General features: G+C 45.9%; 1 protein-coding gene across 1 annotated transcript in view; it reads right to left on the bottom strand.

Moving 5' to 3' along the window:
• Positions 1 to 26,048, bottom strand: part of GATB (glutamyl-tRNA amidotransferase subunit B) — a 93,253-nt gene that overhangs the window by 27,370 nt on the left and 39,835 nt on the right. The window contains exons 6-10 of the mRNA XM_044224872.1: positions 20,973 to 21,086; positions 18,758 to 18,842; positions 18,016 to 18,060; positions 15,534 to 15,723; positions 3,660 to 3,793 (exon numbers count right to left, since the gene is read on the bottom strand). Coding sequence (XP_044080807.1) covers positions 3,660 to 3,793; positions 15,534 to 15,723; positions 18,016 to 18,060; positions 18,758 to 18,842; positions 20,973 to 21,086 — 568 coding nt within the window. The remainder of the gene's footprint in view (positions 1 to 3,659; positions 3,794 to 15,533; positions 15,724 to 18,015; positions 18,061 to 18,757; positions 18,843 to 20,972; positions 21,087 to 26,048) is intronic.

The following is a 26,048-nucleotide window of genomic DNA, read 5'->3' as shown; positions in this document are numbered from 1 at the left end:
GCGTCCCCTGCCTAGTGCCATCAGACGACAACTGCTAGCGCGGTAGCAACTGCCGTTCCCAGCGTTGGAAATGTTCACTCCAACAGCTGCGGTTGTTCATTAATTACTGTTTGTTCCGAGGTGAGGCTGGGGAGCCAACAATGTTCTTTGAACTGCATAGGAAGAGAGCTGCTACAGCTGGCTTTTGGATCCTCAGCCCCTGTTCTACAGAAACAGTGTAGCAGAACTGTTGCTTAGCCCTCCCCCGGTTCCCGCTTTTGGAGCAACTCCATACAGGGTTATTCAGAACTGGGTACCCTCTGGGTTCTTAAAACTAGTGCTTGGGAATTGTTAGGGGAAATACCGGGGGCTCCAAGGTTACTCCAAAAGCTGATTTACCAACCTCGGCACCGTCAGCAGCTACCACTGTGGTGGACACGCAAAGCCTTAACCTCCAACGGACATATAAAGTCTGAAAGTCAGGGGACACGGCTACCTGTCTCAGCTGCTGAGCAGCCTGGGGTCTGTCACCTTACCGTAGGTCAGGGCCTCGACTTCCCTGTCTGCTAAAGGACAGTGCTGAACCAGAAGTTGTCTGAGGTCTCTGCCGGGACAACAATTCAGTGACTTCAGGCCAACACAGTCCATCACAGCCAACAACATGGAACACCATACATTTAAAGATCAGATCTAGAGGGGCGCCTGGGTGGCTCAGTGGGTTAAAGCCTCTGCCTTCAGCTCAGATCATGATCCCAGGGTCCTGGGATACAGCCCCGCACTGGGCTCTCTGCTCAGCAGGGACCCTGCTTCTTCCTCTCTCTGCCTGCCTCTCTGCCTACCTGTGATCTCTGTCAAATAAATAAAAAACATCTTAAAAAAAAAAAAAAGGAAGAAGATCAGATCTAGAACTCTTCTGAAAGCTCAAACAGCATCCTGGAGCCTTCCTGGCTTCTTCTGGCCAACCGGTGCTTCCCTCTTCTCTGCTAGCCCATAGCATGTAGAGTTGTGGAAGAGAAGCACAGCTTTCTGCCTCGGACTGAAAGGCTGCCGCACGAGTCTAGTCCTCCCAGGAGGCAGCAGGCTCAAGGGAGGCAGCAGGCTTGAAGGCCAGGGTGGGGCTTCCTCGTTAACCACGGGCTCTGCCCAGAGCGGCACTCTGCCACATGTGTTGGAGACACAGCTGACCTCCCCGCTGACTCCACATCCAGGCCTGTGCCAGTCAGTCAGGCAGCTGTGCTTTCCTGCCATCTTCCACTCTCTGCTTCCCCAGGCTGTGCTTCTCCGTGGTCTAAGAAAGTGCAGTGCGTTGGCATTCCCACCCTTGGCTCTCCACAGGTGTCGTCCAGGCCTCAGCCTCACCAACTCCTACCCCTTCTTTAAGTCTTTGGTACAGTTGCTTCTCCTCCATAAGCCCTTCTGGATGACTCCAGTCTTCACGGAATGGCTGCCATGTTTTCAGTGTAAAGAGTGGAGTTTCTGAAGAGGGGCCAAACCCGAAAGGACAGGACCGGAAGACATAAAGGCAACAGGTGCCAAAGGAATTCAGGGCGCTGAGGGTGGCCCTTGTTTTCGTACTGAACATGCCAACCCGGCGAAGAGAAGGAAACGGACGCAGGGGGCCCACTCTGTGCCAGGCACTGTGCATTTTCCTCTCAAAACCCCTTGCAGGCAGGTACTGCTGCCATTTTCGTTCATAGTGGAGCAGTGGAGGGTCAGAGAGGGGAACTCCTCCAAGGTCACTGCTGGTAAGGAGTCAAGTAAGGAAGTGCATGGATCCCACATGGCCACATTACGCCATACATATACACATCGCAAGCAAGAGGCTGAACACGGAGTTGGCACTGGACAGCGAGACCCTCCTTGAGCAAACACACTTCTGGAATCATGTATCTGTGTAGGCTCGTCCCCCTCCTCCACTCTCCATGGCCATGGGATGCTGCTGAGACAATGGCATGCTTGCTCACAGGGGGCACCACCTTCCCTTGCTGGGGCCCAGCCACCTGCCTGGGGGTCCTCATGAACACTCTCTCCCTCCCTCCCCATACTGCATTCTGCTGCTCGCTCTTTCCTTCTAAAAACTTGCCTTTCCTTTGGCTTTTATGACATTCTGTCCTAGTTTTTCTCTTCTCTGCCATTTCTTCTCAGCTGCCTCCTCCTCTGCCCACGCTTCTCACTTAAGAGTCTAGAGCATCTCCGGCTCCTTCCTTGGCCGTTATATCAGGCCATACCCTCCCTGATTCTCTTCTGTTTCAACAACTTCAGGTACCATCTATAGGTCGCTAAGTCCACGTTCTGCCTATAATGGACTACTTGCATTCCCAGAAGTAGGATGCGCCTGGACTCACCTCGAAATTTTTACATGGGCTGTTCCCTATACTGGAATCCTTTTCCCTCCTAGATTTTGCCTGACTAACCTTACTCTTTCTTCCTTCAGGCCTTAGCTTGGCTGTTACCGTCCCCTTCTCTAGAGCACCTAGCTCACTGCTTTGTCATCACCAGCTTCTGGACTGTCAGCTCTGAGAGGAGGGACTACATCTGTTGTGCTGACTGGTCTTCCCCATGTTTAGCACAAAGTCTAAATAAACATGTGCTGAATAATGAACAAATGAGAACTCCAGGATTTCTACCTCCGAGATCTCTCTCGTCAGCGATAGATCATATATCTGACTGCCTCCTGGTTATCCCCATGAGGGGAATGTCTGTCCTACCGGCAGCCCAACTCAGCATGTCCAAAATGGAACCTGGCATTGTGCCCCGTCCCTTCCCTCTGAACTCATTCCTCCTCCTCTACCTCTCGCTAGGCTCAAAAACGCTGCCCTCCATTTCACTCCACTGCCCAAGTAAGAACTGGAAGTTGCGCAACATGAGGTAATTGTTCTCCATCTACCTGAGTTCAGGCCCATGGCATTTCTCACAGGCACTCCAGCAACTGGCTTCCTTGCTTCTAATCTGTTCTTCCAACCTACTCCCCCAAGATGAAACTGGAATGGGCTTGAGATCGAAGGCTTTTGAGAGGTGCTGACAAAAGTGTTTGCACGGTGGCCTCTGTTGGTCTCTGTGGCTTCTTCCCGAGCTTTCTTGCTTGGCCCTTTGACACTCAGGAGTTTCTGGGTTTCCTAAGCCCGTAACACCTGCTAGCCTCGAAGTTTCCAATGGTCACTCTGTTGCCTGGAATGCCCTCGCCCCCTCCCATCACCTGGCAACTCCTACTAGGTCTTCAGGGCCTTGCTCTAGCATCTGCTTCTGAGGGAAACCTCGTTTACCTTCTGACCTCAGGTCAGGCCCCCTCTGTGTTCACTCAGGACACCCCCCACGCCTCCAGCCCAACAGGATCACACTGAGGTGACTGTCCATTTTCTTACAGGCCTATATCTCCCACCATATCTCCCATGTCTCCCACAAGACAAGGAGCTTGTAAACTCCTTGTCTTACTCATCTTCAAGCCTGCAGCCCCAGCACAATACAAAGGACAGCACAGAGAAAGACCTGAACAAATGGACGAAATTTCAGATGTGAGGGAGGACAGCTTTAGAATATGGAATTCACAGGGGGCGTGTGTGTCTTGTCAGGAGATCCTGACGGGGAAGAGGGAGAACAAAACACTGGCCTTGTCCTACTTCAACTGCTTCTGGACACAGAGTTCATCATAAAGGAAAAAAGAATCCCCAGACCCCACTCACCTCTCATTGACAGCAAGGTTCTGTTGCTTTAAAAAACCCAGAAAAATGTTGAGGACCCAACTAGTTACTTTTTTTGGCTCTGCCCTAGTTTCTTTTATCACATTTTGGAAGAACTCCAGTAGGCCAACTTCATTCTGTAAAGAAAGAAAGAGAAAAAAACCCACATATATATATGAAGTCTCCCCAAAAATGAAAGATCAGCATTCTGAAGTCAAATCTGAAACTGTCACCCTCTGCCTCCTCTGACACATCTACCTGTACTTTCCTGAACACGGAAATGTCACCAGAAAATCGTGATCACTTTCAGTAAACAGCAAGTATCTGACTTCCATCACTGTCACTGTGTATTCTTTTTAATCTAGCATTTTCTCACAGGAATGAACATGTCAGAGAGCCTGGCTTGGTGAACCAGAGTACTATGAAATCCACTCTCCCCCAAACTCATCTGCCCTCTCCCTGTCAGCCTTGCGTACCCTATGACCTTAACCCTTGAGCTGCATCCTTTATCCTTGGGCCCATGATGTTTGGGCAGAGTTCCCTGTCCTTTCTCTTTCCAGGTCTATTCTCTGCTGGAAGTCCCAAGTGATTGTGAGAATAAAGAGGAAGGAAAAGAAGCAAATCAAGGGGGAACAGACGGAATATTCTACCTCTGAAAAATCAAAAGTGGATCGTAACTGTATTTATCTTCACATCGTCCCAAGAAGTGACAGAAATGGGTTTCAAATGTTTTCAAAATGAGTAAGAACCCAGGGATCCACTCAGACCACAGGACTGATGGAGGCAGCAGTGGCTTCTGGGCTTTCCGAGCCAAACTAGACACAGCTTAACCCTGCCTCTCCTCTTGCTCTTTGAAAACAATCATCAAGGGCACTTGAGGAAGACTCTAGTACGTCTCCCCCTCTCGATGGTCAGCTCTCTGAGTCAGGGGCCATTCTGTCCGGTTCACTGTGTAACTAGAGCGAAAGTGCTGGGCGATGTCAACTACTTGGTGAGTATCTGTGGACGGAATCCAGGCCTGCCATCACCATGTGCGTTTCTAAAATATCACAAGTGAATGCTCCTTCTTTATCATGCCTTGTTCACCTTTAAATATTAGAATTGCCCCAGTGAGGCATTACCGTCACCTCAAAGCACTCAACAAGTCCCTTCACTAGAATGGCAAACTGCCAGCTCGGATCAGTTTGGCAGAACCAAAAAATCTGGCTAAGTCCAACCTTTGCTTTCCAATAAGAAAAATAAAAACACATGCTCCTCACATACGGGAAGGCAAATCTTCCAAATGGCAGAGGGAACACATTTTTAGTAGATTTGCCTTACCTGCTGCCATTCAAATCAAACCACACTTTCCTTGACGTTGTCTTTGAAACTTCATACTGTTGGTGAGGTTCTCACCCTTGCCCCTTTCAGAAAACCTTTGTTAAGGGAAAGAACTTTCTGGAAAAATAAGATACTGAAAAGAAGTAAGACCTGCAAAAAAAAGTGCTCTGAAAGTTTCGCTGCTGTAGATGCCGTAAAATCTACACGGGCATACAACTTACGCTAAAGTAGAAATTTCATAATAAAAAAAAAATCTACATGCCCTTTGTAACAGATAAATTCTCTGGTGACAAGCCTACTGAATAATCCCACAATCATCTCTCGAATCTCTTTTCAAGCCAATGTTACTATTCTGCTCATGCTACACCAGGGCAAAGGCCGCCTCAGCAGCCAAAGCTTGACTGCAGATAAAGACAAATACAGGCAGAATGAAGAGGAAGCTCTGCTTAACTTATGGAAAAGTATTCAAACTTCCACAACAGTACAGCAAACCGCTGGGGAAGTAGAAAACCGCTCTCTGGCCCAAATCAGACGGGTAGAATTCTCTTTGTTCTAACCCAGACAGGCTGGCCTGCTGGTGAAAAGAGCTGTCAGAAGGAGAACTCTTTGCTTTGCCAAGGAAAGGTTTTCTAAATCCACCTAGAAATATTGCAGTCGAATTCCCAGGCTTGGCTGAGTTGCTGGGACGTGATGAATATCTATTCTTCTACCCTTGGGTGGTTTTTTTATTGGATGGATAACGTAGCAAGTCAGAATTCTGTTTGTCTTTTTGTGTCAGTGCTGTGAGGAAGCGTCCCTGAGCTGGAACCATACTTCACTGGCCGGGGCGTGGGGGGGGGGTGTGCTCAGAACACAACGGCAAGTGGACGTGAAAACCTGAAGCTATCACGGGGTGAGCAACCAGCAGCGGGGCTGACAGAGGCCAAGCTGCTGCCGCCCAGAGAATGATGGGTCAATGCCAAGTCGCACACAGGCTGCCTGCTCTGGCGCTTTAGATCAGAAGTCCGCCTTTCAAGAAAAAAACACCCCAGCATTCTAGATATGGTTTCCTTAGTTTTTCTGTGAGATCGGCAACTGCTGGTAAGCTCAGCACGAATCTCAGAAGTCCCTGTCAGACAGGACAGTGCGGCCATCTGGTTTTCTCAGGAGAACAGTGAGCTGGTGATCCCCTGACCTGAAAGCCATAGGAAGAGACACGCAGGAAGGCCACACATTAGGGAGCCCCTAACTTCCTTCTCAAAGGCGACATGCAAGTGTCTGACTCAGCACTGACCTCTCCCGCGTCAGAAAGAGCGGACGCCGCAGCTCTACAGCGCGGCCTGTCTCCCGGCCAAACGTCACACTAATTGTTCCGTCAGCCACAGCTGACGTGGCAGGGACAACCAGGCCCATCTTTCGCATAACACCAGACAGCCTTTACGGCTCTGTGACGGGGAAGCATCCTTTTCACATTTTAATAAAATTTCCCTGCAGCATTCAATTACACCCAGAGTCAATGCCAGGTCAGCCTCTGAGATGCTCACAGGCACCCTCCACCACTGATGGATCTGTCAGCCAGTCAAGGCAGGTGTGAGGTGAGGAGCAGAATCACCCCACCTTCGTGGTCTGCCCTGGGAAGGAACCCTGATTCACCCTTGTCTTGGGCCCCAGAAGCAATGTCTTTCTGCATGCTACTGTCTTTTCACAAAGGCTGTCTTGTACATTCTGCTTTCGGAGATGACAAAACGTCAGAAGGCCATGCAGATGGAACAGGAGTGGGGCTGATTTCTCAACCACTGTTCTGGTTCTAAGTCCCACACCCTTTGAGCCTGATGGCAGGGCAGAAATTAGCTGACTATATTTAGAAGAAGGAAACCTGATAGAGACAGCTGCCCAGTGGCAGACTCAAGAGAAGAGAAAACCCACAAAGTACCAGTTGAGGAACAGCTGATTATGTGGCAGGGAGTGACCTGGCAGCTAAAGGAACCCCAGACTCGCAATCAGGGCTACTGAAAAAGCTTGCAGGAGTCTATCCAGAATGTGCTCCACACAGAGATAGTGGCCAGCCCTGTGGGAAGCCGCACACAGCTGCTGCTCCTGCAGATGGTATTAACAATGAGAATACGTTTTATTTTATTATTATTATTTTTCCAAGATTTTATTTATTTATTTGAGGTAGAGAGTGAGAACACAAGCCGGGAGACAGAGGGAGAGGGGGAAGCAGGCTCCCAACTGAGCAGGGAGCCTAGGACCCCAGGATCATGACATGAGCTGAAGGCAGCCACTTAACCAACTGAGCCACCCATGCACCCCACGAGAATACATTTTAACAACAATAATAACAGGTGCTAGGCACTGGTCCAAGTGGTCTCTACATTAACTCATTTAAACTAACATTAACTCATGTAATTCTTTTTTTTTTTTTTTTAAAGATTTTATTTATTTGAGTGAGAGCTGTAGGATGAGGGCCAGAGGAAGAAGCAGACTCCCTGCTGAGCAGAGCTTAACTCGCTGAGCCACCCAAGCGCCCCAACTCCTTTAATTCTTACTAAGAATCCTCTGGCACTAGCAGAACTCTCTCTTAAAGATGAGGACACTGCGGCGTTAATTTGTTCGAGGTTACACAGCAAGAAAGCAGCAGAACTGGGATTTGAACCTCTGCGGTCTGTGCTCCTCATCTCCATGTTACACTGCCTCTGATGAAGAAAACTTCACGTTGCTGCCTTCCTGGGGACGGAGACTGAGCCCCTAGCAGTGCCAGGCACAATGTGAAGTAACCAGCTCATCAAAAGAATGCCCTTTCCCACCACTTCCATTATTTTATTTGGTACCTGCCAGCTGTTCAAAGGTTCTTCACATATTAAAAATGTTGCAAAGGCCCTTAGCAATTAACTTAGAAATTAGGAGAAAATGGCAGGTTCTCTTTCTGCCTCTGCCAACATACACCTAGACCACCTGGCACTCTCCACTGCGGCGGGGCACACACCGGCTCCAGATCAGGAAGGCAGACAGATACACGCCCCCCGCCCCAGGCCACACGGAGCTTCTGGGGGACAGGATGGTGGCCAGAGTTCCCTGGGCCTCTCTTCTGTGTCCCTTCCACGCCCTCTCCTCACGGAAGGTGAGTACGCCTCAACCAAGACCCTGCCCAATTCTGAAGCACCTTCAGACCTTCTAGAACGGCCCCCACTACTGCTCACATGGTCTTAGTATCAAGCAGATGGCACCTTACTGCATTCTAACTCTTCGGATCTGGGCACTTCACACACTGCATTACACCCAACTGGGCAGGTCGTCCCTGTAGAGGGAGCAGCTGGCTGTACGGCAGACCCTGCACCTGTGGATTGAACAACAGTGGCTTCAACCAGGTGAGGCGCCCATGTGTCATTCTGTGGAGGTACAAACGGGAACTGCTACCAGTTGCCACGTGGCAGGGGCACTGGGGCAAGCGGCCGCTGAGCATTTCTGCAAATGTAAGAGGGTCCAGCATCTATCAGTGGGGCTTCTGTTGTTCCCTCTTTATTCTTGTGGGGTTTGGTCACTGTTACAAAGTGAGAAAAACGTAGACCCATCGCCTTTGTGAAAATAACACAGAATGCTAGTGTTGGGGTGGAAATGGAAATTAGATAGAGAGGCCTGGGTGGAGGTTCTAAGGAAAGAAAGCAGAAGTCATGGCGAGATTAAGGACGGAAGCAGTCAGTGGTGCTGGCTTGGATCTATGGCGTGAATGAGCCTTCCCTCTGCTTTTCATGGAAATAAGAAGTGGCTGTGGAAATCTTGCAGTGAGTGAGGGGGGAAAAAAGAGTCATTCAGAGGGGTCTTCAGTGGGGAAGAAACTAAAGGAAGTTAGTAGGTGGTGTGAGAGAGCATAGGAGACATCACTCTCACTTGAGTACGTCAGGAGGAAGCCAGAATCCTGAACCATTATGGCCACTTTCAAGAACACGGAGATCTGGAAAAGCTTGGAAATTGACCTAGAAACACTAAGAGTATACTCTCTAGTCTGTCTCATAAAATACGCAACTAGGAAGGTCTATAGTCCTATTTTGGTCCTCACAGTTTCTACTCCTGGGTCATGCTCTCAGTGGGCCTGGAAGCCCCTAAAATCTGAGCAAAACTCTGGTCCCAACAATTCTCACTTGTACTTTGTTCCTAGCAAAGTTGGGAAGTACACACATCTGAGTTTAACTCAGGATACTGGTTTCACACAGAGAGGGTTCACACCTACACTGGCTTAGGCGCATGTGAAAATGAGCTTACGTTCTCTGAGACACATGAGCTCTAAGAGGGATGGGAAGGAAACCAATCTGGCAATAAGACTCTTCTCTGGATAATCAGGTGATAAAAGTTGACAGCAGACCAGCATAATTAGAAAACTGTATCCTTGAGAATGGGCCACAAGTAGTATGCTGTCAAGAAATCAATTCTGATCATGACCGCATTTCAATGTGCCCAAAGCCACCACTGTCAGATGGGCCCAACACGGAGGGAACCGGTGCTGGTCAACAGCAGCTTTCGGGCTGCAGCTTAACTACGGCAACAAAGCTTCAACGCAGTGCTTGCTCACTGGTGCCAAGATCTGACTGAAACCTGAAACAGTGTGTTTTAATTGTCCCCAAAAGGGCTTCAGGATGGAGGAAGGAAAGAGTCCCCATGAATCCCCAAGGCTGGGCACTCAGGACTTCACTCTTCCCTGCACTTTTGCTCCAGGGGCAGGTCCCAGAAGGGTCAAATGAATCGGAGCCCGGAGGATCCTCATCTCTGAAAGTTCTCTGTTACTTGCATCTGAAACAAACAAACTGCTGGTTTTTCAGAAGTAAAGTTAGAAGACGCATTTTTTATTCAGTTTTACCGGAAAAAAAATATCAGTTACATTTCTAGTGTATAGACTATAAAAGCACCCGTAAGCTGGCAAGCACTGGGTGCAATTTTAGAAAACGAAGAATAAAATCAATTTCGAAAATTACACAGAGTTGAAATATGGTGAGCGACGGTGCTGACCAAATGGATTTTCCTTCAGCAGGAGTTAGAAGGCCAGTGCTTTGTTCCTCAGTACGTCTAAGCAGTCTAAAACCAGTCAATATAGCTTCAGACGCCTTTTAAACTATTAGCTTTAAAGTAGTATTACCCATGAGTACACAGATATTTATCATGGGAAATTATTCTACAGACCGTTCATCCAAACAGAAAACCACACCATTTCAAGCGCACTAGAAACTCAAAGCAAAACTCTTGGAAAACAATCCATTTAGTAATCAACCATAGCCATGATATTTTTTCTGCTTCTTGGTCCCTGGAGACACCTTCACCTTTTTCATGGTGTCAGAAACAAAGGATTATGGCTTCAAATGGGGAATAACCAGCTGGGGAAACAGAAGTTGTTCAAATAAGACTACACATCTTGAAGCTGAATACAAAGACAGACAGACACGTACGGCAGCACGGGTCACTAATCCGGAGGGTCACAGTCACATTTTCCCAGTCTCACTGGGGCCACGCTGGATTTTTCTTAAAATTCAGTCCTCCGCAGCCCTCAATGTGTTGGTAGCTATTCGGTGCCTGTGCTCTTCTCCCTGATAACTTATTCTAGGGAGTCTGCTTGGCTGTCTTTAGATTTTCTTAAGATTCAGGGAAGATTATGCTCTGTCACTCATCTTCGGGGTAAGGGAATCATTCTCTCCCCTCTTTAAGCAACGGAGGGTAACAGCACCAGCTGCCTTTGCAGGGCCCTCTCAGCCACCAGGTGTCAGAGGTGGGAGCTAAAATCAAGACTGTACTGCCTGTCTCTTAGTCGGTGTTTCAACCCATTGCCCAGCAGGGCTACTTGGGAGAAGGAAAAGCAACCTGGAAAACATAAAAGCTCTTCCACCTGAAAACAGCAAAGGGCACTGTGACAAAGACAGCAGGCCCTCAAGAAACACTGGATTGGGGATGCCTGGGTGGCTCAGTTGGTTAAGTGACGGCCTTTGGCTCAGGTCATGATCCCAGCATCCTGGGATCGAGCCCCACATCGGGCTCCTTGCTTGGCAGGGAGCCTGCTTCTCCCTCTGCCTCTGCCTGCCATTCTGTCTGCCTGTGCTCTCTCTCTCTGTCAAATAAATAAAATCTTAAAAAAGAAAAGAAAAGAAAAAGAAACACTGGATTGGGAATGCTGTGCCATTCCTCCACTAAAATCTTGACAAGATGGACATCTTTCCATTTACTGAATTCATACACAGCTGGCCACCCTGTGAGCTTACCAAGTGCCTACCATGTGCTGGCCATGACATGACTCGACAGGCAAAATCATCCCACAAACCACACAAACCCCACACATTCTGCCCTCTCATGGAGACCTTTTCAGTGATTCACTCAGAAGGAGCCAAGAACCTATGGCAGCAAGTTTAAGGAAAAAACAAAGTTACGGAGGACAGTTTACATCTTTTCTTGTGACTTAAATTTTCTACTTGGAAAATGGACGCAATTTCTCCTTTTCATTGGAGTTGACTGATTTTCACTAAATTTAGGAGAAAGCACTTTTTCTTTATAAGGTAGTCTGACATCTTAAAACCCAATCGGGGGCACATTCTATGTGCAGACAGGCAGAAGAGCTTAGAAATGTAAATAAAGCCTGGGCTCTGTAGTCAGTGCAGACCACTGAACTGACAGACCACTGAACCACAGGCCTGCCTGTTACTTTATGTCCTGCACTCCACCATGGTTGATGTTTCCCCATCTGTAAAATGGGGGAGAACAATAATATCTACCTCAAACAGTTGTTGTAAGGGTAAATTAAAAAGTGGCCCATGGATGGGGTGCCTGGGTGGCTCAGTGGGTTAAGCCTCTGCCTTTGGCTCAGGTCGTGGTCTCAGGGTCCCGGGATCGAGCCCCGCATTGGGTTCTCTGCTCGGCGGGGAGCCTGCTCCCTCTCTCTCTGCCTGCTGCTCTGCCTACTTGTGATCTCTCTGTCAAATAAATAATAAATGAAATCTTAAAAAAAAAAAAGGTGGCCCGTGGGATGTCTGGGTGGCTCAGTTGGTTAAGTGTCCGACTCCTGATCTCAGTGTTGTGAGTTCAAGCTCCCCGCTTGGCTCCACATTAGACCTGGAGCCTACTTAAAAAAAAAAAAATGTGCCCCACCATAAACCACAGAACATACTGTCAGCAAGCAGCCATGTTCTCATATTGCTTAAGCAAATGACTACAATTTGTTTGCATTCTCCGAATCAGGTAAGGCAGTGTTTAAGAAGAGATATCCCCATAGACGTTGCCCTGGGATTATCTGCTAAGAAAAATGCACATGCGTATCATCTAGATCATTCTTGTGATCACTCCCGGAATATACTGACTCAGAGAAGGATTCGCTACGCTACGAGAACCTCTCATTTTTCAGGATCCTAAAACCTGTATTTCTATTCCTTAAGGCTTACAAATGAGGTCAGCAATCAAGGCAACATAACACAAGACAGAGAAGCAAGGTTAACTAAATAGGTTGAAGCTTCGAGTGGGGCAAGATACTTTTTATGTGACCAAAGGGAAAAAACAGTAATACAGGTTTTCTGTCAGGAAGGTTTAAGAGAAAACCAGGATGTAGACTGGATTTAATGTCCTAACAAGACCAGTTCAGAAAACAAGAGTGGAGAGGCCAAGTGACTTGCATCTGGACACAGCACATGGGGTGGTTAGAGTGGAGGTCCCCATGCTTCTCACCCAGAGTTCAATGAGCTAGCTGTCACTCCATGATCTGCTAGGGGGTCAGGAGGGGTTTATAAATCTGACCTTTAGAAACGAGGATGCTTTTATCAGGAATGCTGCTTCTTCTGGGACTTCCATGACTATTGTCATAGTATCACTGGTCCGAACATTCACGAATAAATATTCACTGAGTTCCTACTAGGTGCCAGACATTACTGTAAGTGCTAAAATACTAGAGTTCTGTAAACATGGAGCATAAATTACCAATACATAACGTGGGTCTTACCGCATCATAAGATGACAAGGCAAATTACAGACTAGAGTTGAATTCTGCGGTTTTTAGTCCATGTGGGTCAGGCACACGTGTGAGGGTTGGCATGCGCCTTAATGCCTCACGGAATCAGCAGTCCAAAGGCACAGAGCATGGAGCCGAAGCTCTGCAAAGCACACCTCCACTGCTGTGATTTATTTAATGAATACTCCTGGGCATTCTTTAAATTGAAAGATGGTTCATTAGATTTGTGCATCTGCCCTTCTCAGCAATCTGTTGTGTTTCTGATGAAGGAAGGAAAAAACATGAACATATCATTTTTGGGTCTGAGTAGCTCAGCTTTCAATGATTACAAAGTCATAAAGAGCTCAGAATGCCCACTTTCAGGGAAATAATTTCTCTGAATCATTCTCTTTCCACTGCTATTAAGGTCTCTTTACATTCATCTTGGAAATTTCAAGGACTAGCCCTTTAAAAAACAAAAACAAAAACAAAACTAATCACCTAACACAAGATCTGCAAGCTATAAAAATAAGCACATTTTTAAGATATTAAAAGTCCCTTCAAAACTGGCTCAAAAATCACCTCCTTGTGGAAGTTTTCCTCTTTTGTTCCAATCAAGGTAATTACTACCTCCCTGGTTAGCTGTGTCGTGTGTGTGTGTGTGTGTGTGTGTGTACTCTTGGAAAACAAAGAAACACCTTTTTGAAGATCTTTGTCCCCGACTACCTGCCACACAGGAGATGCAAAACAAAAGTTGTGTACTGAACGGATGAAAGACAGGTTCCCCTCAGCAGGACCTTAAACTCTGAACCACTCCCTGGGCAACCTCCGCAAACATTTATTCAAGGTCTCCTGTGAAGGACACAAGTGTGGAGCCTGGGACCCAGATATGAACGGGAAAATGTCCCCGCCCTCAGAGGACTGACTCTCCCCGAGGAGTCCTCTACCATCATGTGCTCATCAGGGGCCAAGCATGACAGTGCTAGAGAGATGCTCTCTGAAGGGAGCCTATGTTTGCAGATAATGCAGATAATGCCATGGAGAGAAATAACCATATTCCTGAGAGGAGTTTCTGAAAGGTCTTTTCACAAGAAACCTGGGTTTTCTTCAGATGCTACCTCCAAGGGCTGCCTCTGTTCACCTGGTAGAAGGCCAAACAAAGACAGATAACTAACATCTTGGAGACTCTGTCCCAGTCCTCCCATCCCCTGTGGGATCTGGCAGTTATAAAATGCAGGACAGGAATTTAGCATTTAGAATTTAGTACGGAATTGATTTCCAGTGGGCTGGAAATTCATCACACAGTAGGGAAGATAGACAGGACTAAACCTCAGGTGGGTTAAATCAACCCAGGGAAAATGAGTGGTAAGAGGCCTCAGGTTAAAAGGTGTTCTGTCTGAGATGCGAACTGACTCTTGCAGTCGAAAACCTGGTGTTAAGCACTGTTGGTGTGCCAGGCTGTGCTGAGGAACGGTGAGTGAGAAGGGGACACAGTCTTGGCCTGTAAGGGGCTGAACAACAAGAAGTCACAATAAGAAGTGATTAAAATCCAGCCATGTGACATCACAGAGTTATGACTAAGCTATGACAGCAGCCAGCGGGAGGCAGTGGGCAGTGGTCATCCCCGCCAGAAGTATGGAAACCTATCTGGGAGGCTGCCCAATCATCCCTGGGAGGGAAAAAGGAGTGTTCACGTGAGACTCTCTGGAGAGTTTTTGCCTAAGCTGATTTGTAAAGAGAGAACCTTCCATTCAACAAACATTCACTTGCCTACCTTGTACCAGAAGCAGCGGGGCTGCTCTCACTGAAGTATAGAAATATGTACGTTCTAACATCCCTAGACAGTTACTATTGATCAATTAAAATGCAAAAACCCACATTCTGCGCAGACTCTGCTGCTCCAGAAGGTAAGTGTGGCAGATACCCCGTCCCTGAAGCATGCAGTGGCAAAACTTCCTACTTCCTCCCCAAGCGACAAGCCGAAGACAACTGTGACAAAACTCCACCCTCAGTGACACGGCATCACTTTAATGTTGCCATGACAAAGAAAACGGCAAAGCCCCGAGCAGCTCTGAAAAGAGTGGAAAATCCTTAAGCAGGTCTCAGTGGTGTCAGACTCGCTAACGGCCCCTTAAGACGCATCCTCGAGCCTCAAAGGACCGACACTGTGAGTCAGAGTTTTCAACATTTTGTGCGGAATAAATGTTTTTCTTCAACCACTGGAGAAACAGCTGGCTGGCTTTTGAGGACAGAACTTCCTGCCAGACCCTGTCATGGTTCAATACTGCTAGACATTCAGAAACCCTATACATTGATTTTCTTTTGTCCTGCAGACACATGGGAAAACATTCATCCACAACATTTGGACTGTCTTCAAGAAGCCTCCGCGCTGCTGTGAGCAGCTGTTCATCTCTGCACAGAAGACATGACTGACAAGAGATTCTGCTTCATCTTCTGGTTTTATGAGGAGTATTCACCACCAAGGAAAATGAGCAAAGGGTATTGTGCCTTATTCTTAGAAGCATCTATTTGTACCACTGAAGCAACTTGCCTGCTCTCCTCAGAGCTCACCGTAGAGCATTACCCAAATGGCTGAGCTGGGTTTATCTGAGCCTCTGATCAATACCTACCAGTAAGGCGAAGCTGTGTTCTGGCAAAATGCCATACTGTTGAATGAGCCTCTCCCGGGTCTCACTGGGGAGCTCAGGGAGCCGCTCCCGAATCCAGTCAATGTTGATCACTTGCTGTGGGTCCGCGCCAGGAGGCAGAGACTCGGTGTCATAGAGCAGCAGGGGAGGCAGGTTGGGTTCGGGCATAAACCTAGGCAGGGAGAGGAAATGGGGTCTGACGCGGAAGTATTTGGTTTAATAGGAATAAAAAAACCTTATCATCAATATGAAAGTTTTGTGTTTACATGTCATATTCCAAATATTTTCTGGGGCACCCAGGTGGCTCAGTCAGTTAAACATCTGACTTCGCCTCCGGTCATGATCTCAGGGTCCTGGGATTGAGTCCCATGTTGAGCTCCCCGCTCAACAGGGAGTCTGCTTGTCGCTCTTCCTCTGCCCCTCCCCCAGCTCATGCTTGCTCGCTCTGTCAAATAAATAAATAAGATAAAACAAAAATCCAAATATTTTCTAATGTCCTATAATACCAGTTCTGTTTTCCAGGAATGAGTCTTTGTACAAGTGTAGACTTATAGGGCAAGACCACAAGACCTGCCCCTCTCCAAGCTTACAAATTATGATGAATGAAAAAGGCATAACACAGTGTTGATGCTACACTGTGGTGTATAATTGTATATACTCACACACACAAAAAAGTATATACTCACGAAGACAAAGGCTGGGAAAAACAGGACCAAATGAGAACACTTTACTTATTAGGGAGAAAAATGACTTTTCCTCATTCTAAAATTCTCACTATTTTAAGCAATATTTGTGAAATAAATGAAAAGTCAAAGAAAAAGAAAACTTTCTTTCTTGAGAAGTGGAAGAAATAGATTTTGCCTAAAAAAAAAATGTAGAAGTGGGGAGGGAAAGATGAGTAAGTGGGGAACAGGGGCTTTTTGGGACAGTGATATTATTCCCTATGACCCTATAATGTTAGATGTATGTCATTATACATTTGGTCAGAACCCACAGCACGTACGTACAACATAAAGAGGGAACCCTATATGTGCTATGGTGAATGCTGTGAAGTGTATAAACCTAGTGATTCACAGACCTGTACCCTGGGGCTAATAATACACTATATGTTAATAAAAAATAAAAAAACTTAAAAAAAATTAAAAAGAGGGAACCCTAATGTAAACTATGGACTTCGGTTAATAATAAAGTCTTCATTTTTAACAAATGAACCACACTCTTTGTGGTATGCCTATGGAACGTGTGCTCAGTCAGAGTTTTCAGCATTTCCTGGGTAATAAATGTGAATCACATGGCAGTGCAGGACGTTATCAGGGTAACCATGCTGGTGAGGCAGGGTATATGGTATACACCAGGGAGTACATGGGAACTCTCTGCAGCACCACAGTACATGACGTCTTTCCCTCTGCTCCATTCCAGCATCTAACATTTTCTGTCCACCTGTGCCTGTCAAAGGGCTTACGCACAAGCAGGATAACGCAGAACAAACAGGGTGACAGGTCAGACGTGCACGCGACCCATCACCTCGATGCCAAATCTGTTCTGTGAATCAGTCTGACGTCTGAGGGCAGGAGGAAGCCAAAGACAGGGTTCCTGAATCCTGCCTATTAATCTGAGGGCTTGAGCCAAAGCCACTGGCTGCCCTAACAGTTAACTCCATGCTAAGTGAAAAAGCAGCATAAACAGAGGACGGGGGCAACACTGGAGAACAAAGAATTTCTTGGGAAGAACAGATTGAACCCAGAAGCTCCCAGTGATGAAAACAATCTTGACTTAGACACACATGAGAGGGGCCCTTCAGGGGAGAGCCACGCTAAGGGTTTAGGAGCTTTTCTCCCACATCCCAGTGCTACATCGGGTCCCCACAGACAGCAAGAGTTGAGCTTTGCACAGGAACCAATGACTTTACAATCTGCAAAATGCAATGGGGAAAAAGTGCCAGAGATTCAAATTGCCTTAAGCCTATTATTATTGGCTTTACTTCTGGATCTCATATTAAGTCCAACTTGTTTAATTTTAATCAATTAAATAGGATCACCTGAGTTGTGAAGGGAAATGCCATTAACATACGCATCTCTTTTCTCCATTCTTCTCAAGGATCTTCAGTGTGTTACTGAATTTGTAACTGAATATAAGAATAGGAACCTCCTTGGCCCCATCCTCAACTGCTCCCTCTTAGCTCAATTATAAGCACTCTCACACAGGGGTGAGTCAACAGTGCCTTCCAATAGCTGAATCCCATCAAAGAAGATACTCTGAGGCTACCAGACCAAGAAAACATTCTTTCTTTCAGTATATATAAAACAGGGAATCTATGCTTGCAACATACAAGCCATCATGCGACAATATAACCAGAAAGTGGTGCCTAAAAACCATCCAGGTCCTTATGTTACTCTGCAAATAGATTTGAAACTCGCCCTGAACCCCAAACACATGATGGTATTTTGACAAGAGGAATACCCACCTGTAGTCTTGTTTTCCTTCTTTGTCTCTCATTGGCATGGTGCACCTATGATAGTTAAATAGGAAAACGTTAAACCAACATGGAATGCAGCATGGCCCAGCATATGTGCAAAGGGGAGTTCTCCCTACTAAACAGGGACACAAGCAAATTCAGGCCCTTTGACCTCCTGTGAGAGACACTTAAATGACTACATGAGAAAATATTAATGAAAAAGAAATATATAGAATAATTTTTTTTTTAAAAAAGAGAAGAAATTGTTCAACGTTCCCAGCTTCTAACTGGCTCAAACTCTAAGTGCTCCAAGCTTCTGTCAGTCTTCTGTTAAAAGCACAAAATCCTCAAAATTCAGAGTCAGTACTTTACAGTCAAACTTACCAAGACAACTTAAAAGGGTACCTCCGTAACCACCCCTGTGCTTTCTTTACTGCTAGCTTGAACTGGTAGAGCTTAAAACCGATAGAATTTAAGGGAGTGAAAATTCCTGCCACAAAGTGGATAAGCTGGAAGCAACTGAGGGGCAAGACTCAGCACTTATGTCCAAGTCTGGTTCAGTTTCAACCTCTTACCAGTCCTCCAGGGTATTATATCCTTGTAGTGTACAGTGTTTCCCTAATTCTACTAGTGAGGAAAGCATGAGTACAGACAGGGTAAGTACCTTTCAAGGTCACGGGGCTGGTCTGTGGGGAGCCCGGGCTGGAGTCCCACCCAGCTGTGTGTAAGATGCTTGCCAATGCAAACTCACCCCAGCTTGTAGTCAAACGAGCGTGTTTCATTCAGAATTTCACGTCCATTCTCAAGTTCATGGATTTGTCTCTCAATTTCAGAATCTAAGAAAAACACAATAATTTACATATTCACATATTTTCATCCAATCAATCAATAATCTGAAATCTGTCTCAATCTTTAAGTCAAAAATAATCAAGAGAGTTGCTTATAATAATTCTTCCCTTATATGCTATATTCTCTTCTCATTGCAGTCATAGGACGATGGTGGTAGTGGAAGGGGTCTTTTAGGAAGCTCTGCTCCCTCACTTTAGGAGAAAGTTCAGGGTCTCAGTGACCCAGACCAGTTTACACTCTTGGCAGAAGAAACTCCAGATCCAGGATGGCTGCCTATCAAGGGTTCTTATCCAGTGATCCTAGGATAAACCTCATGGGGTTCTGGTACCTCCTTAAATTAGATACAGAATGTGGGTGTGTGTACTTGCACATTTTGTGGAGAGAGTCCAGAATTTTCATAGGGATCCAGGACCCCAAATGATTAAGGGCCACAGCTCTATGCCATGCTCCCTCACCACCAAACAAAGCAGACTGTGACAATCAAAACAGCCATAACTGTTAAGCTTCTTTCTGAAAGCAGCTTTAGCCTCTCCCTTAACTCCCCATCCCAGCACGTACTACCTTCCCTCATATAAATCCGAACTCTTATCTGAGCTGAATAGCAGCAGCAAAACTAAAGTGTCAGTTTTCACTCCCTGTCTCCCCAACTCCAATGTTCTCTTTGACTGAAATCAGATGATGACTACTAGGCACGGTGTAGGGAGAAAAATGGGATGGAAAAATCATGGGCTTGGAGAATTAGGCTATCATGGTAAATATGCAGTTCTTCCTGTCTGAGTCAGGCCACAGGCAGAATTCTGTCTCGGGGGTCTCCTTCATAAATCATTAAGAATAAATCAACTTAAAATCTTGCTGCTTGTTCTTTTAGGTTACCATCACCACCTCTTGGAATAATGAATTCCAGAACACTTACTACCCACAGTGTAAAGTGGAACTTTCTTCCATTTATCCCAAGCTTCCCGAACTTCCCAAAAGTGGGCTGTAAAGGTATCCTTGACCAAAACCTTTTGTGGCTTCATAAACGTAGACTGTATCTCCTTTCAGAGACAGAAGAGTCTTCTCTCTTTGCTGTTCATCTATGCATGGGAACCTTCCCGTCCCCTTTCTTATGTAAGTTATCCCCTTAACCATTTTAATGCCCTTTCCCTGAAAATTTGTACATGCAGAGCATCTTCATTGAAGCTGATGACTGCAGGTTCAGGATAAGATTTTATGTAAGACTAGAGAATTTTTCCTGTCTCGTTGCTAGTACTTTCCTCAACAAGACCTAGGGCTCTACTAAACACACAGCAATGCATTCAGCTGTCTTGTGCTCTGTGCATCCTTGAAGGGATGCACTTGAAACTCTATCCCTTCCCTCCTTTCTCTCTTCCTCTCTAGATACCTTTGGTTTTAAGGAGTATATTTAGTCTTCTGAGATGTCTTCACAGTCAGCAAACTCTATGGGACTGCCTGCATCTTGCTCAACTGTTCTACTTTAACGATTATTATATATTTGTCAACACATAAATACCCACAGCACAGACTCCAATAAGACCCAAACTCCATTACACAGGCACATGGAATCCATTAGTAAAAACAGTAAAAAGCAGAAAAACACAATGACCAATTAAGTCAAACTATGGCTAATCTACAATGAATAAACATGACTTTATAAAGTTCATGCTGGCCATCAAGAATGTGGTAGATGGAAAAACAGAGCTCTACATGTTACAGCTCCTCCCAGAAAGAGGTGGAGTCTTTTCCTTCTCCCCTTGAATCTGCTCCAAATCAAATGTGTTGGGAGAGACACTGAGCTCTAGAGCTTGGGACTCAAGAAGGCTTGACGCCTCTGCCTTCATCCCTCTGGAACACCCCACTGCCAAACATGAAGGGCTAGGCAGCAAATGAAGAAAGACGACGTGGAAGGAGAAGCCTAGCAGACCACCCCTGGCCTCAAGACCCCCATGTGTGAGTGAGCTCATCTTGCACATAGATGAGCTGAGGCAGGATCCAATCTGTAGAACTGCAGAAGCTGAAACGGTTATCGTATTAAGGCACTAAGGTTTGGGGTGGCTTGTTGCAAAGCCAAAGGTAACTGACACAAAGAAGAACATTAAACATAAGCTGATGTTCACCTATCGCTTTGGCCAAGAACTTGGCACTGTTGAGATTCTTCACTTCGGTTCGAACCCCCAGAGGCTCTCCAGGATGGTGCACAGATACATTGGCATCCACTCTCAACTGGCCCTCTGGAAGGAGAGAAAAAAGACAGCTCTTTAGAAATTCTTGGAGGCAACATGGTCTTTTTAAGTCTGTAGGTAAGCAGTATCTAATTCCATTTGCTGTTTAGCCAGGGACAGCAGCAAGGAGGTATGGTTGGTCCTGAAGCAGATGACTGGCACTCTGTCCACTTGCGAGAAGTACAGTCCTAAAGCATCTGTGGTGTGAGTGTACGTGTGTGTGCATGTTTGTGTGCACTTGTGACCAGGTGGGAGAGAGGAGAAATTCTGGATACACCAGCTGGAGAAATGTAATTTCTTTTGTGCCAAACAAGAAAAACAACATTGTTAAAATGGAGAATTACTCTGCAGTTTTATCCCGAGTTTTTATTCAGAGTATCAGAGCTGGTTTGGAGGAGAAGGGATCAGAAACAATCATCTGGGGGACGTCTCAGTGGTTCAGTCGGTTAAACCTCTGCTTTTGGCTCAAGTCATGATCTAGCGTCCTGGGATTGAGTCCCGCATTGGGCTCCTTGCCGAAGGGGAAGACTGCTTCTCCCTCTGTCTGCTGCTCACCCTGCTTGTGCTCTCTCTCTGACAAATAAATAAAATCTTTTTTAAAAATTAGGAAAAAGGGGCTCCTGGGTGGCTCTGTTGGTTAAGTGGCTGCCTTTGGCTCAGGTCATGATTCCAGGGTCCTGGGATCGAGCCCCACATCAGGATCCCCGCTTAGCAGAGAGCCTGCTTCTCTCTCTCCCTCTGCCTGCTGCTCTGCTTACTTGTGCTCTCTCCCTACCTCTCTGTCAAATAAATAAATAAAATCTTATTTTAGGAAAAAAAGAGAAAAAGACAAAGAAATGGTCATCTCATAACTACACAGCTTTCCAATGAAATGTGGATTTCCAACAACGATTCCAGGAGATCCATGGGAGTCCTTCAGAATTTACAGCTCAAGGGCAAGAGCCAGAAACCTGGGTTTGTTCCCTCCTCCTTCCTCTGGGTACTATAATAATCTCTTCTTTCCACAAACAGAACTCTGAATCCTTCCTGATTGCTGTAAGACTTTGCCGCAGCAGACAGTGCTCTTATGAAGGGGCAAGGCTTTGGAAGAACTCAGAGGAGTTTGCCCACGACTTGGGAGAAACTTCTCTGATCCAGAAACCCCCTTTAGATTAGGAACAATAACCCCCCTAAGGAGGCAGTTGGTTTGTGGAGAGGACAAAAAGGTTCTTAAGAGGAGAAAGAGGCAAAATCCCAAGACAAATAGGGAAACAAAGACAAAAATCAATCACATTTTACACCCTACAAAGTAAAGCCCAAATTCTCTGTTCTCCAATTTCATTTACAATGTCTAGAACAAAACAGAAGAACACCAAATGCTGGACTTTTATTTTCCTAGGTGGGTTTTTACATTTAAAAAGAACCTGCCAAACCTGAAGATTCTGATGGGCTGAATAGAGAAATTTATTTTCCAGGATTTCATAGCAGAAGCCTCTTAAAATAATTAAACAGGATAAATACATTCCATGCCAAGAAACTCCATGGTCCTGGTCTCCCATCCAAAGGCTGAGCTGTGGGGCTCGACCTCCTGTGAGCTTGAGATTGCTGGCTGCCCACCACCTGCCCCACTGTCTCTACTTGTCCCCCAGAACAAAGGATGAGCTCCCCCACATCTTCCCAGTTTCAGTCCATGGCACCATCTAGCTCCTCAAGCTTCTTTGAAGACATCCTTGATTTCCACACTCGCCTGTTAGCAAGTCCTGTTATTTCTAAAATCTGCCTTGAATCTACTCAGCTTGATCTCTCCATCTTTACTGACATCACCCTGTTTGAAACAGCATCATCTTTTCTCTGGAGTATTGCAAAAGCTTGTTAACTGGTCTCTTTGCTTCTACTCTTACTTGTCTGAAATCCACTTTCTACAGAGCAGCCCGAGTGGTTTTTCTACAACATTAATCAGACTGTGTCGTTCCCTTGCTTGAAAGCCCTTCAGTGACTTCCCACTGCACTTGGGATGAAATCCAAACTTCTTACCGTTATTGGTAATCTATCCCTTGCCTACTTTTTTCAGTCTCACTTGATGCCCTAACCCCCTGCCTGTATGCTTTCCCTACAGTGGCCTTCTGTAACCTACATTACCTCAGAGCATATTCTAACCTTTTCCTCATCTCAGAGACTTTGCCTTAGCTGTTCCCTGGAATGCTCACCCCTAGTTCCACGTTGGCTGCGGCCCGGAGTCATTCTTCAGGTCTCAAATAAATGCCACCTTTTCTGACAGGCCCTCATTCTCCTACGTTATTCTTTATCATGGATGGCATCCTTTTTATTTCCTTGAAGGACATACCACTATAATGATTTTACTTATTAATGCATTTGTCTCCCTCATGGATATAAGCTCAAAGTAGCAGGAACAATAATGTCTTTCTCGCTGTTGTATTCGAATCTAGAGCTGTGTCTGGCACAGAATAACTGTTCAATAAATTAATACCTTGTTGAACAAGCCAAAACTCTGGTATTTTCCTGAGTGATGAGTAAGCAGATTGGTTACTATCTCTCAAAAGGTTCCTGACAAGTTTTAAAGTTCTGTCTGAATAGGATTAATCTACAGCTGGAATCATCTGAAAGGCCCAGTTAGCTAAAAGGAAAACTTCCAAAGTATGCTGAGCTCTGCTCAACCAAATCTCAATTCTTGGGAAACTTTTTTTTTTTTTAAAACTCGGAGAACATTGAATTGGACCTCACCTGCTTTTAAAAATGAAACCATCTTTCAGGATTTAGAATTTTAACGTGGATAAGTAATAAAAGCATGAATTTCAGTCTCTCCCAGAGAAGGCCATGCATACTACATAAATGTCTAAGAGGAATCATTTAGTATCCTGCAGTGTTGAAAGACAGCCCACTAGCCTGGATTCAAATATAGTATCAAACATTAACAAAAGACATGCTAGCCAGTGAAGACAAAATACCTTTTAAACAAATTAAGTTAAATTGCCTCAAGTGCACAAAAGCCTTACCAGTCAGGTTTGCTTCAAAGCATTCTGCAACACTGAGGGAGGGCCCTCATTCACACATCACCAGAATGTTATCAAGCTCCATTTCTACCCTCCAGAAGCAAAGATTTGTAACACAAACTAAAAAACTATACCACTGAGCACAGTGATATAGTGCAGTTACATATTTTTTTTCTAAAACACATTCACACATCAGAAATACAACATCAGGACAGAAAACTGTTTCTGTAAACAGCAGGGGCCCGAGGACTTAGAGAGGTCTGTTAAGCTCTCTCATTCTGATCACTGGATGCTCTCCAGGACTTAAATAACAAGTTCTCTCTCTCTCTCTCACACACACACCCCAATTCTATTGAATGTACTTCACAAAGCTTATTTATCCAAAATGAGTGGAGGTTCTGTAAAAAATACTATTTATTATTGCTAATAAAAGCACCAAACGTTTACGGGGTATAGGCTACTTGTCAGGGCCTGTGGTGAGTTTTATATACTTTATCACCTTCATTCCTTATAATAGAGCTTTAGACAAAGCCAATTTTAGACATCCTTTAGGCATTTCAAACTTAAGATATCCAAAATGGAATTCCAGATTTTCTCGCACAAAGCCATCCCTCCCCCAGTCTTCCCTGTCTCAGTACTCAGGGACACCACACCCAGCCGTCCCAAGTTTACCTCAGGACTCGGATGGATTCCTTTCCTCTTCGTTTTCTTCCTTTCCCCTTCCACGTATGATTACTCGGGTACTCACTTTATATATGTGGAATGTGAAGCTCAGAGAAATCAAAATCCCTTGCCCAGGTTCTTACAGCTAGAAGAGGTGGGAGAGGGTCCCAAGCCAGGTCTGGGATGTCAGTGTGCATGCTCTGCCACCCTTCTTCTCTAAGTTGTCATCTACTTAGAGACAGTGCTGTGGCACTGTTGTGACTGCCACTAGGAAACAGTGCGATGAGGGGCTTTCAGAAAGGGCTCCTGGACTCGGGTACACCTGGACTCAAATCCTAGCTCAGTCCCTTCTTGTGAGCCTTGGGCAAACAAGCCATCTCTCTAAGCTCAGCTTCTTCACCTGTACAGTAGGCATAATACCACCTATCTCCCAGGAACACTGTAAAGTTTAAACAAGATGATAAATAATTAAAAAAAAAATGCTTAGTGAGGGGCACTTGTGGGTTAAGAGTCTGACTCTTGATTTCAGCTCAGGTCATGATCTCACGGTCCTGGGATCCAGCCCAGCGTCGGGCTCCCTGCTCTGTGGGGAGTCTGCTTGTCCCCTTTGCCCTCTGCCCCTCCCCCCCCTCAAATAAATAAATCTTTAAAAAAAATGCTTGAGTTAAGCCGCTGCCTTCAGCTCGGGTCATGATCTCAGGGTCCTGGGATCGAGTCCCACATCGGGCTCTCTGCTCAGCAGGGGGCCTGCTTTCCTTCCTCTCTCTGCCTGCCTCTCTGCCTACTTGTCCTACTTGTGATTTCTCTCTGTCAAATAAATAAATAAAATCTTTAAAAAAAAATGCTTAATGGACTGATGAGCACATGCTAAGCATTTCAAATGGTAGACACCATCACTGAAACATTTAGAATATCTACTTGAGTACACATTCAACTCAACACACAGCTCTGACGATCTCAACAGTGGCAAAAGTCTGCTGAGCAGGATATGATTTCTGGAACCCAGACGGAACTGATCCATGCTCATTAGCAAAACTATCAGGAACTCAATCACAGAGCAGAGCAATTTAAACTTTATTCCTAAAGCACCCTGGGGGGTTCCAGCGGTCCTTTCTAGGGTGGTCCTCAGTTCTTGGGCTGCAGATGCCCACACAGTGGTCGTATGGTGGTGGGCTAGCAGGACGAGCCAAGGGGTTTGGGGCTGCTAAAATGCTAACATCACAAAAAGCTGGACCCCTGCAGCCTCAGGCAGACCTTCCCTCCCCACAGTCCGTTAGAACCACCCCTCTGCTGCTGTGCTAGGGGCAAAGCTGGTGGG

Source organism: Neovison vison, chromosome 11 (assembly GCF_020171115.1).
Source record: "Neovison vison isolate M4711 chromosome 11, ASM_NN_V1, whole genome shotgun sequence".
NCBI classification, from domain to species: Eukaryota; Metazoa; Chordata; class Mammalia; order Carnivora; family Mustelidae; genus Neogale; species Neogale vison.
The sequence above is the reverse complement of the archived record's forward strand: the minus strand, read 5'-3'. Positions and strand labels throughout refer to the sequence as shown.